Here is a 12589-nt window from a genome sequence, read left to right as displayed (position 1 = left end):
ACTCGCCACCAACATCTGCATGCACCAGCGGAGAAACATCATAAGCATTTGATGCTAGCTGGTAGTTGATCTTATGCATTTGATGCCTTCGGTTTTTAGCAGCAATAGTTCAATCATCATAAGCTTATTTGATGCCTTCGGTCTTTTGCTCTTAGCTCATTGAGATCCGAAGGTTGATTTTAGATGGTTGATTTTAGATGCCGATCGAACCCAAATAATCTGCAGAAGAGCTTACTCTTTCTGCCATAAAGCTAAAATTTCGCCTCGTACCATATTTTGATCACTTAAATCAGATTTTATTTGTTTCATATGTTTGTACCTCACAGCTCCTAGCTAGTTGGGATCCAAAGGTTGATTTTTAGATACCGATTCAAATAATCTGCAGAAGAGCCTACTCTTTGTGCCGATAAAGCTATTTCACCAACAGCCCGGTACAACCAGCAGTCCTAATGGGTGGTCTCAATGGGAATGAAATTGCATCAGAATGGGCAAAAGGAATGTGAAGTTTCAACAGCCACTTGTGATCTTTCCTCCTCTTTTCTTTTGGTTGATCAATCAAAGGTGGACACAGCTGCTAAGAAAACAGAACATTATACTGAGAAGGTATGTCGGTAATCAGCGAATATTAACACACCAAGGTCGAAAAAGGAATGAAAAGCTTCAGAACGTCTTCCTGAATCACATCGCCTAAGCTAATTAAAAAAAAAAAAAAAGAGGAGGTTGCTGTGTTGGAGGGAATTTCCAAACAGGCAGATACTGGAAAGCTGCAAGAAGCCTGACACACCCTCCTGTAAAGATTCAATGTGTGCATCGACACAGACGACTCCGTAGCTCCCATCTTTTTCCTTATCAAAGGAAGGGATCCAGAAGATTATGCAAAATCAATGCAGGACGTGTTATATTAAGAAAAAAAAATTGAGGAAGGATCCAGACGATTGCTCAACATAGATGCAAGAGGTGCTATGCAAAAACAGAAAAAAATGTGAAACAAACCTCAGTTTTATTGTGAAACAAACTCATAAAAAGGCAGAACAAGAAAGCAACAACACACACCCCGATCAAAAAACTTTTTGTACACAGAGGTAAACTAAGAGAGGCGCATTCTCTCTCTCGCGCGCGCGAGAGAGATAGGAAAAGGGATGCAGGGGCACTCCCGCGTCGCAACGGGCGGGGCGAAGATGAATTAGGGCATGTTATTTATAGCGGTGAGGGAAAAATCGGGTCGAAGTGGCATTTGGGCATGTAAATGGGTCGGTTCCAAGTCCGACCTCCGGAGTAGCAATTTATTTTGGCAATGTCGTAAATATCAGTTAGTTCTTGGAAAAGTCCAAAACAAGAGTCCAGAAGTCGAAGAATTTTGTTGGACCATCTGTTTCAGCGATTATATTCAATCATGCGCAACAATTGCGAAAAAATAATAACCATACAGATGTAGCATAATAGAATTCCTTAAAAAAATTAATATCATATTAGATTTCATGCTGCAAGTGCACCTGCATCTTCATATTTCTTTTTAATTTGACCAAATTACATACGATACAAAAACCATGAAGAGATTCATGGAGGACAACTTTAGCCCCTTCTCTGGCAGAGGGTGTTGGACTCTGGTAAGAATTACAATTAGGATAGAGAATTTCGTCTTCGTCGGCCATGGTTGCCCTCCACACCCTGAGATTTTCTTGAACTTTTCTGTCGTTTTACAGTGGGCTGGCCGAAAAGGCCAATTCGACCAAACCCACGAGAAATGGACGTCAAAAAAGTCCGGTTGGCGGCCGATTTCTCCATCCCTTGCTTCATGCATACCTGTTCCTTTTCCAAGTCATTCAGTCTCATCCTGAGTCTGGACAGTTCCAGCTTCAATTCCCTGTTTTCCCTCCTCAGTGATGCATAGTTATCCCGAGGAGACATGGCTGCGCTTGGAACGCCACTGCTTATTCGCTGAGACAAGAACCCTTCAGCAAAGGTTCCGGCAAGTGCATTCTTCAATCGCTGCTGCTCAAAATAGAGAACTTGAATAGTCATTTGCACGGGCAGGCGTTCATTCTGAGCTGCATGGTTGCAAGCCTCTTGGGAAAGCTTCTGGCAATCGATAAGCTTGCAGAGCCTCCTGCACTCATTCTCAGTCATGCCTGGATGCGCCTGGACAGTCATTCAGCAGCAGCACTAATTAGCAACAATTGTTAAACCGGTGCCTTAGAAATTATTGTCTACTGCATTTTTTCAAATACTGAAACCTGTTCCAATTCACAAATCGACAGTTTTGAACACCCTATTTGAGACACTGTAGACAATTAGAAAATCATTTAAAGGTTTCCCAAGTTCATGAAATCTCTGAACAGAACAGGCACGGAATTATCAGTCTAGTTTTTCAGTAAAGTAAAATTTGATCCATAAAACCTTTATAGTCAAAATTGTGTACAAAATATTGGGTACATCAGGTGCCAGCATAGGCAACCCCTTGACGCATAGCTAGAGGACACCACACATAGAACACTTGAAAATATAGCAAGTTGATCTTTTTCTCCTGAGTTTGTCCAACAGGGAATGGTGAGGGTACATCAATTAGAAAAAAAGGAATACCATGGAAAAACCGATTACCTTCAAGTATATATCAATGGCTCTATAGACACCATCGTCAACAACCCGTGCGTAATCTGGCAAGAGTTCAATAATTGCCATGAACTTTTGAAGTTTAAGATATGGATCTGGAGCAATTTCTGCAAGATATCCATCAATTAGCCTTCCAACCTTCAGTATTGAACTGTGGCTCGGTGATGCAATGCCTTCGGATTCATAACCAAGCTGGGCTTCCTCTGGCTCTTCCTCCTCAATCCTCTGCAAGAAATTTACCAGTATCCTGTGGACAGTGTCAACGTCAAAGAGTGAATCAGCGGTCTGCAATGAAGGAATAAGAAGGTCATCAAGGCTGGCCATTTCCAGCTGAGAACCAATCTTCTTCTCCATCTCCAGCTTACAAGAAATTGTTGAATCTACCGTTATGGCCATTCTTAGCATCCCAAACAGAAAACTCAGCGGAATAGACGCATTTTTCTCAGTAGGAAGCAGGGAGGCAAGTGTTTCCACAACAACTTTTTCCTCTTTCTCAAGAAGGACACGACCATTTGGTTTTGTCCTTGAATGATCCCAAATTTGGCGCTTCCCAATACCCTTTAAGGCACTCTGTGCATAATGCATCAGGCAAGCCGAAACACTATCCTGATGAATACCCACTTTTCTCATGGCAGATATCACTCTCTGGTAATGATCTATCCTTAGTACAGAAAGATCTTCAATCCACCAATCTTGACAACTTATATTCACTCTGCTGGACCCATTATTACAATCTAAGTGGGACAAACCTGATACAAGTTGCTCTTTGCAAGCATTCATTGCAACTGCCTCAATGCATCTATTAGGAATATTCACCTCCTCTGCAAAAGAACCTAAATTCTCACATGTTCGTAGAACTTCAACAGACTTCTCAAGGCTTGGCATCACTATTTCATTCAAGTAGATTTCTGTGCGAGTAACAAGGTTCTCCTCTAAATAATCATCAGTCATTTCCAAGTATTCAGCAGCACAACGAAGAGATGCAACGTTTGCAGTAGTGATCTCGAAGTTTGTGCCATAGCAGAACTTGGCTGCAAGTTCAAATGCCTCAGCACCCCCTGGAAGATTAAAAAGCTCCAACTTGGACATTTCTAAATCTTTGATGTCCGCCACCAGTTTACGTATCTTTCCACTTCTTGTCACCAAAGGGAACTTTCAGAAAACAAAGACAGAAGCCACATTGGAAACACAGCATTAGTAACAGACACCGTGAAGATAGAAAACAATAGAATAAGGTCATACTACAGTCAAGAACAAAACAATATTTCCCCAGCTCTTCTGGTCTGGATTAGAACTCAACTTCTGATAGGAAACATAGTTCCCCAGTCACTTAGTCTAACAGTCTGCATGCCTGAACTCCATGGACTGCCTTATAAAGAAACAGAAAATTAAAATTTTACTCCTTTTCCCAACAATGAAATTAAATGAATATAGTGCACTGTATGTCATTATAATGAAGATAGTGCATCCATCTGTCAAAATGTTTTACAGCATATCCACCAGCATGTTACTCTCTAGGCTCATCTCAGCTATCCCATAATTGGGTCATCTGGATATAATGTCACAGCAGGTGTCTCATCACAGTTATCAGAGAATTAAGATCATCTTGACATAATTTCACAGCGGCAACAGTTTCGTGTATGGATGTGTTGGGACCTGTTTGTTTTTCATATAAGAAACAAGGAAAACCAAGGATCATCTGAATGTAACACTGAAAAGAATGCCAGTATGACTGGTCAGAGATGGTAATCCATGGAATAAGCCTCCATATGCAACATTTGCAATGCTGATGCAAAAAGGAGAAAACAAGTTAATCTGCATAGGACTGATAACTTCTATGTACCTTATGTAAGATAAATGACTGGCCGTCCACATCAATTGTTAAGTCTCCAGCAATATCTGAAAAGATCCTGCACTCGAGTAACAAAAATTTCAACTGGGAGATGTTGTAAATCAAGCCATGGTTACATAATAAGATGCAAAAGAACAGGATTGTGCTTTCAACTTTTATGTAATGGGAAGCCAAGGATGAAGCACAATGAGACCCCTCAACGAGTATCCTAAATACAAGTAGACAGTTCAACAGCAATTTGTTTTTCTTGATGTAACTGATAAAATGGGATCAGAAAATATTCTTAAAGACCCAAAATTATACTTCAAATTTCAGTAAAAGCAGTTGCAATCTGTTACTCTTCCTTAAACAAACCTACAGAACATTTCTAGCTGATCTAGAACAGGACGGTTTTTGATTAGCGAAACCCCTAAAATACAAAAGTCACCAACACAAAATCTTGCCACAGAAATTTAACTCCTGAAACTAGGCAAGTTATGATTCTAGCTATCCTACGGCATCAAACAAAGATGGACAGATCATACCATAGAGGTTGGAGACTACAGACACCTTAGGATGTTCTAAATAAGCTCAACAATAAAGCCCGGGCAGTCCTGATGTCCTGTCAAGATGTGGCTGTTTTAAGTTTGTCTCCTGTTTCAACCATTTGAGAGCCTTCTTGACTTTCCATGAAGTAAGGCCCGATTGTCCATAATCCATCAGTTCAAAAATGTGATTATGTGCTTCAGTTTTTATGCAGGTCCGTGCCTCTTGTTGTCCACTATACTGTTACTTTCACTCAGCCACAGGAAGCATTCCTTATTCATGTCTTGGAAACAGTTTACATGTGTTTTGTTTACAAGCAACTTTTTCCTCGTGGAAATCTATAATATATGCCAGAACATAAAAGAGGAAGAGCCGTATTCATAAGAAACAGATTTATGTCCAATTCTATGAACATCCGAGGGAGCTACAGAAATATAACCTCACTTTCTATCATTTCTTTGTATTGCTATTCTCAAACAGCACCCGACCCTCGTCTTATCCAACCTATCCGTAAGCCTGTCTCATGTAAAATCATTTTCTGAAAACAATGAGATCTTACATGATGTTACTCATGAAGAACGTTTTGCAGAAAAGGTTTACTTAGACCCGTAAACCAGTCAATGTCCCCGTTAAGAAGATGATCAAAAAACCAAACAGTAGCCCGTCTTAAGGATAGACCATCTCGATCCATCTGCAGGCGTCATAAGATCCAAGTATCCAAGCGTAAATCAACAAGAATCTGCTCAAGCATTACATAGATGAGGCTATACAAAAGACAAGGTTATTCTCCTCTACTTTTTCTTTCCAATGTTATGCCTCTTAGTTCTCCACAACCATTTCCAGCACCAGCGTTTCTCTAATACAGAAACAAAGCATGGTTTGACTACACAAAGTTACACTTCCTGATTCTGTCTCCACAATACAACTTGAACCGTCCTAGCTTGAAAAGAACAAAAAGAAGCATGTCTGCGAGGAAATCCATCCTCTTCGTTTCGAGAACCAGATAAGCCCAAGAAATAACATTGGCATGAACTATGAACTACGAACTATTCTAGCTAGTCTTCCAGCATAGAGTAAAAGTTTTCACCACCAACAGCCATATTTCACCTTGGGGCTAGAGACACCTTTCAGAATAACTATTGAACCGCCATCTTTCTTGCTTTCCCTTTACTCCGCCGTTCTCCACACCACACAAAAACAGAAGAGCAGAACTCAAAATCCTTCATATACAACTAGGACCTGGGAAACCTATACAGCACCATGATCCGAAAACGATCACACGTTCAAGCTCGAACTTTACCATCAAAAGAGAAAGGCCAAATAGACGAAGAAAACGCATAACATAGTAGGAAAAAAAAAAAAGAGAACCAAAAGCTGGTTTCTTTTCCTCCCCACGAAGAAAATGAAGCTGTAACGACGCTGAAAACCTCATTCTAAAAACATTTCCAAGGATCAAAGCATTCAGAAACAAGGTGAACTAAAAGAGAGGAATCGATAGAAAAGCGAGCAACCCACGAAACGACAAAGCAAAATTCTTACCTTTTGCTCACTGGATTGCAGAAATTCGGCGCCCCCGAGCGCTTGAAGGAAGGGAAAGAGTTCTCGAGAACCATTTCTTTTATCTTCTTCTTTCCTCTCTCTCTCTCTCCCTCCCTCTCTTTTTTCTCCTTTTCTCTTCGATTTCCCGGCTGCACTTTTTTATATGCCTCTGCGTCCGAACTATCGAGTCTGAACCAAGGGAACGTTGTCGCAGGAGCATGGGAAGACGAAACATGAACTCTTAACCTTCTCCAGTCCTCAAATTACGATCAAGCCAATTTCTCGTGTTTTCCCATCTTCCACTGGAGTTACGGAACTACCCCCCCCTTCAAGACAACGGCCAAGCGACGTATTTCCGCCACTGAATGAAACACTATATCATATATACAAGAGATGTTGGTATGCTGTAGAGTTTTGAAAACTGGAAAAATTAATAAAAAGATAATGAATGCTTATTTGGTACAAAGTACATATATTAGTACATCCCCATTGTTGTCAGACTTCTTGAAGTGATTCATCAATAATTGCTGCATTCATTCGTCCATTATTGACGTTGCGGATACTGAGAGCGCCTTCTCCTGGCCGCCACTGGATATTTTCCTGTTGTACATGGCAGCTTTTGAAAGGCTGAAAGCATGTTTCATTTAAAGTAACGAGATTAGGGCATTCTATATTTATCCGAAAACGTTATTCAGCTTCTGCAAAGAAGAGAGCCCTTCTTGTGGGGTGCAGTTGCCCACACGGACCGACACAATTTGCTTATTTTGTTTTAGTGCCTTCACATAATTTGCTTATTTTGTTTTAGTGCCTTCGCGCAATTTTCGTACTTAATTAATTTCATTTTAGTGTGCGCTGCGAAGTTATATTACCATGTATTTGAAGGGTTTCTGAAGGATGTTTAAAATAAAATTTAGTTACTATGTATTAGTAACCCTCACGTCTCAAAAAGGTACTTTCAGTGAGGCATATTGTAATGAGAAGTAATACATCGACGAACGTTATGTCGCTTAAGGGGTCACCGGCAAAGAGTAACAACGTGAATGGAAAAGGCAATAGGACCATCAGTGACGTAAAAGATATGTCAGTAAAAGTCACAGAGTTCTAAACGTTCGGTTTCGCCAAAAAAGGGTTTTCTTATCCGAAGCGTCACTAAAGAGCCAATGTTTAGTAGCATTTTCCTGATCACTGAAGATTCTTCATATTTTTTTCTTTAATATGTATCTTGAATTGATAAATCCAAGAATTGGGATTATTACAAAAAATTGGCATATATAGAAAATAACAAATAGAAGATACTGGATTTCTGACGCCGCTACTGCTTTACCTTGGGTGGGTTTTTAACTATGACATTCTTCGTATAATTTGGCGAATCCTCTTTGTCCTGCCTTGGAAGTTCCATGTCCACCTTGTCTACACCAGATAAGAAGACTGTTGTTGTTGGCCACTTGCCCTTGTCTGTCCATTGGGTCCGCACTGTTTTGTTCCCTTGCTAAGGTGGTCACTGTAAAGAACTGCCGGATGTCCCAATGGGGTTAGAATGTTCAGGTCGGAGAAACTGAACCGGTTTGTTCTTCCTCTTGTTGTTTTCCTTTGGTTTGGCCTCTTGTGAATAAGGGATACGGTCATTTGTCTAAACGTTGTCTTTCGAACTCCAAACTCCTGACCAGAGGACGTGGGAATCAAACGAAGCCTCCAGAAAGAATTAGCATTTGCCTGCGTGCAAATGAACAAGGGACTTTCTCATACAATCAACTGTTAACATATATATATATATATATATATATATATATATATATATATATATATATATATAATATGTTTCGATTATACCAAAAATAGCTTTTTTCTAGTCCAGGCTCATTTAGATTCACATCCGAACAACATGACTGGCGCTTTCTCTCTCTCTCTCACTCTCTCTCTCTCTCTCTCTCTCTCTCTCTATATATATATATATATATATATATATATATATATATATCTTTTAATCTAGATCTCGATCTGGATCTTAAGGAGACTAAAACTTGACGGCTTAAAATTTAGTAAACGATATTTTAAACAATACGTGAAATGCTGACATATTTAAAACTCTTTAAGGATCGTTTGGCAATCAAGACACAATGTGAACCTTCTATGAATTTGTTTTAAAGATTAAATCAAATTTATTAAATCATTTACCTTATTTTTTAGAGAAAAATTATAAAACACTTGTAAATGTCTCATCTTTCCAATGACTCTCAAAGTTGCTTTAGTAAAAATAAATTATTATCAAAATGAAGATGGTGCTCATAAGTTTAAATATCATAATATTTGCGAGTTTCTTTTTATGGCGTAGGCACACAGGCACAACTTATAACGTGATCAGATGTAGTAACTCAGAAACGCTACGTATTTTCTTTTCATCATGGCAATTATGAAGTTAAATTTGTCAAAAGGCTTAAATATACAATTAGTTAGATTCATTGGCCAATATATGGGTGGCAGGTGTTACTTTATTAATATTTTTATTATTTTGTTTAATTGTTTTATTATGTAATATTTGTTGAAAAAAGAAATAAAATTTATTTTCAATTCAAGACAGATTTAAGTGAATATCTGGAAGGACCAAATCGGGAGGCCGGTTCGGACATTTTACGGCCATCAGTACAAACGGAGGGCAAGTACGTTATTTTTTGCACAGTAGGGAGTATTCTGTTAAGGCACTGAATGATGTGATGATGTTAGTCGCGGCACACACGCCTCGAGGCTGTCGATCAGAGCATATAAGGCACGGCTTGTTCTTCATTCTCTCTTATTTTATTATTTTGTTGAATATTTGTACAAAAGCAAACCCCTCCTCGCAACTATTTTATTTCTTCACGCACAGCAAGGCCGACTGACACGTTTGAAAGTAACGAAGGAAAATCATTGGAGAAGGAAAACTTTCCCCATGAAAATTCCACTGTTCTAAAAATTTCCCTGGGAAACTTTAATTACAAAGAAGCCGAGCTCATAAAACTTTTTGTACATTCATATTAAGAAAAAAACTAATGCGAACCGTGAGAACAATGAAAAACCTGTACCTAATCTCTCCCTTTTGTCTAATGGTTCTCCACGATCATTTGTAAAAAAATTTGTTTTGGGTGAACTGGGTGGGTGAACAGGAGGCTAACAATCCACGAAAAAATCTTAATTATTTTCCCTACCTCCAGAATCCTGTTTTATATCAGCGTCAGTGATATAGTAGAACTATAAAAAGCCTCTTTCAATAACCCTTTAGCTCGATTGCTTTTCTATTGATTTATGTTTTTGTTCTTTGAAGAAAGCCATAACTATTCCCCACGCTTTTTTGAATAAAAATGAATTTGATAATGAAAAATTAAAAGGTGTTTTGACTTTCATAAAAATGTTTTTTTTTGTATTATCAATCAAGTTGATTAAATTTCCCTCAATAACTTAGATACTTTTATCTCTAAATATGCAACATATATATATATATATATATATATATATATATATATATATATATATATATATATATAGCACAACAAAAATTTGAAAATGTTAATATGGAAAATATATAAACATTGAAGAGCCGATGTAGGCAGTTGCCTGCACCATCTCATATCTGGCTCCACCTCTGCCTTGGTTATAGGTAAAACAAAATCAAATTTTCAATTATCTTCCAAAAAAAAAAAACCTGATTTCATCTTTGAAAAAAAAAAACAATTAGGAAAGCAAGGTTATACATGGTCATATTTTGTAAGAACTCGTTTTAATACGTGACATTTAAGTGGCCCCTAGTCTTAATCCCAGTGAGAGTGGCAAAAGGAAATCACAAAGTCCACATAACTTTAGCTGCACTGCTGGGAAAAATAGAACAAATAAAAATGCTCCAACTCGAACAATCCCTTTCAGTTCTCCCATTACATGACTAAGACTTTCCGTCTAACAAAAGGCCTCAAAAACAAATATCTTGAACCAAACCCTACTAAGAACAAGGACAATAATCAAAAGCCATTTGTCAATTGTCCTCACCGATTGTTTGTTCCAAACATTCAAAACGTGTCCATGCACTAATTGTTCCACCCATTTTATGTATATATATTCACAAAAACTGTCAAATCAAACACCGCTCCCTTGATATTCAAGGACATGGGAAAAAAATCGTATTATTTGAACGTACATTCTTGTAACATATACTATAAGAATGCCATGTTTGCATTTTAGAATTAGTGGGTGTTTGGTAACATCAACTTTGTGTTATTTGAATGTAATATTTTATGAACCTGATTCTTTTTTTACAACATATTTATCAAATATTTCCATATGAGAAACGTAACATTGCACATTATCATACAATCAACTGGTAACATATATATATATATATATATATATATATATATATATATATATATATATATATATATATATATATATATATATACCTTTTGGAAACAAAAATGTAGTATTTTTATAGCATGTTGATTCCCATACATGTAGTGTCGTTTGCAATGCAAACTATTTTAATTGATTCAAACTTTAAAATAATGACATTTTATATATCTTAAATGTTTTAAGATATTTATGTTTGAAAAAAAAAAACTTAAATATGGGCCGACTTTTTGGCCATCAGCCCGAATCAGTTCTCAATGATTTCACGAACATCGAAGGACACTGCACCAAAGCAAAAGGAAGACAATAAAAAAGGAGAAGATATGACCAAAAAAAGAAGAGCAATCTTTCTCCATAGCAAGCTTAGAAATGACCAAACTTATCTTTTCGGGTTTTGAATTGTTTTTCAGCATGACGTTCGGGAGCTCCATCTTACGCTTGTTTTTATTTACTTCGGGACTTTATGAAAGGGGAAGAATACAGAAACCGAGGCCTCGCGAATCTGATGCTTTCGTGATGTTGAAGCAAAATTTTGGGAGATGGGAATTTGAGGCAACTGTGTGGACCCCGTCTCGGCTGACTGGCCAGGGCGTATAGGGTATAGGCTATAGTGGTATAAGGGTATAGGGTACAGGGGTATACTGGTATAGGGGAATACCGGAATAGGTATAGATGTATATACTGGTATAGGGGTATAGGATATATACTGGTATATTGTATGAAATTTATCAAATAGTTAAATTAATTTTCGCAATAATAGTTTTATTTTCCTCAACTTGAAACAGGGGACGGTATTGAAAAGAGAGATGACGCCCCAAAAATTCAAAATCCCACCGCCTATTTAGGATATTTCGAAAATTTAACCCCGTTAAATAAATTTTTGTCTTGGAAAGTTAAAAGGCGCAAATCCCTATCAATTTATTAAATAAACCAACGTTTCACGTGACCTCAAGTGAGAGCAAAAAAGGAGTGCAAAAGATGTAAAGGTCCCACCGAGATTTGAACTCGGGTTACTGGATTCAGAGTCCAATGTCCTAACCACTAGACCATGGGACCACGGTATGTTAGCGGTTCAACAAAGAATTTGTTGTTTTATTTTAAGTTCGTACACAATTATGCACTACGCGTAAGACTTCCGTCTTCATTGATTGAGATCAGTGCGGAGGATAATCTCAAGTTACAAAATATTACAGTCTTTGGAGACCCATTTGGTGACGACAAAACCTCAATTTAACGTGTAACTAGACGATGTAGAATTAATTTAACGTGCAAATAAACTCTTGATATGGTTGCAGCATCATCTAAATAGTCCCCAAAAGAGCTCATCAGGCAAATAAATCGGTTCATTTTGGATCGTGGATCAGGTTTAGCTTGTGGACTTGGCTCAACTTAACGGTAGCTAAGGGTGTGAAGGAGTCCTTGCAATTTTTTGGCTGTAGCCAACACAACCCAATTTGGTTCTAAATTTCTTTTGTATATTTAACAATTAAGTGATCCAGGTTCAAATGTGACATTTGAAGCCCATAATCAGATGTAGGTGTGGGCAATTGCCCACACATACCCACAAAAAACCTGTTTTGGTACTGATATTTTTGAGAAGTTTTATTCATTTACATAGTTTTATTCATTTACATATTGGTGCTCCTTAAAAATTTAAATTTTTATAATTAATGTTTCTTAGCCAAAAGTTTT

General features: G+C 37.8%; 1 protein-coding gene and 1 non-coding gene across 2 annotated transcripts; both read right to left on the bottom strand.

Annotated features, from left to right (window-relative positions):
* Positions 1 to 1449: 1449 nt before the first annotated feature.
* Positions 1450 to 6828, bottom strand: LOC116263226 (BTB/POZ domain-containing protein At3g08570-like). The gene is made up of 4 exons (XM_031642875.2): positions 6527 to 6828; positions 4454 to 4520; positions 2599 to 3762; positions 1450 to 2139 (listed from the first exon to the last, which is right to left on the bottom strand). The coding sequence occupies exons 1-4, from the start codon at positions 6598 to 6600 to the stop codon at positions 1621 to 1623; spliced, it is 1824 nt and encodes a 607-aa protein (XP_031498735.1). The 5' UTR covers positions 6601 to 6828; the 3' UTR covers positions 1450 to 1620.
* Positions 6829 to 11881: 5053 nt separating this feature from the next.
* On the bottom strand, positions 11882 to 11953 carry TRNAQ-CUG (transfer RNA glutamine (anticodon CUG)). Its single transcript has one exon. It is a non-coding gene; the product is annotated as a tRNA-Gln (tRNA).
* Positions 11954 to 12589: the final 636 nt, after the last annotated feature.

Source organism: Nymphaea colorata, chromosome 10, assembly GCF_008831285.2.
Source record: "Nymphaea colorata isolate Beijing-Zhang1983 chromosome 10, ASM883128v2, whole genome shotgun sequence".
Classification (NCBI taxonomy): Eukaryota; Viridiplantae; Streptophyta; class Magnoliopsida; order Nymphaeales; family Nymphaeaceae; genus Nymphaea; species Nymphaea colorata.
This window is presented reverse-complemented; position numbering and strand designations above follow the sequence as displayed.

Excerpts from the sequence above, each read along its gene's own strand:
- LOC116263226 (XM_031642875.2), bottom strand. The coding sequence starts at position 6,600 with ATGGTTCTCGAGAACTCTTTCCCTTCCTTCAAGCGCTCGGGGGCGCCG. Across the intron at positions 4,521-6,526 it reads TGCAATCCAGTGAGCAAAAG|GATCTTTTCAGATATTGCTG; the intron begins GTAAGAATTTTG and ends ACTCGAGTGCAG. Across the intron at positions 3,763-4,453 it reads AGTCATTTATCTTACATAAG|TTCCCTTTGGTGACAAGAAG; the intron begins GTACATAGAAGT and ends GTTTTCTGAAAG.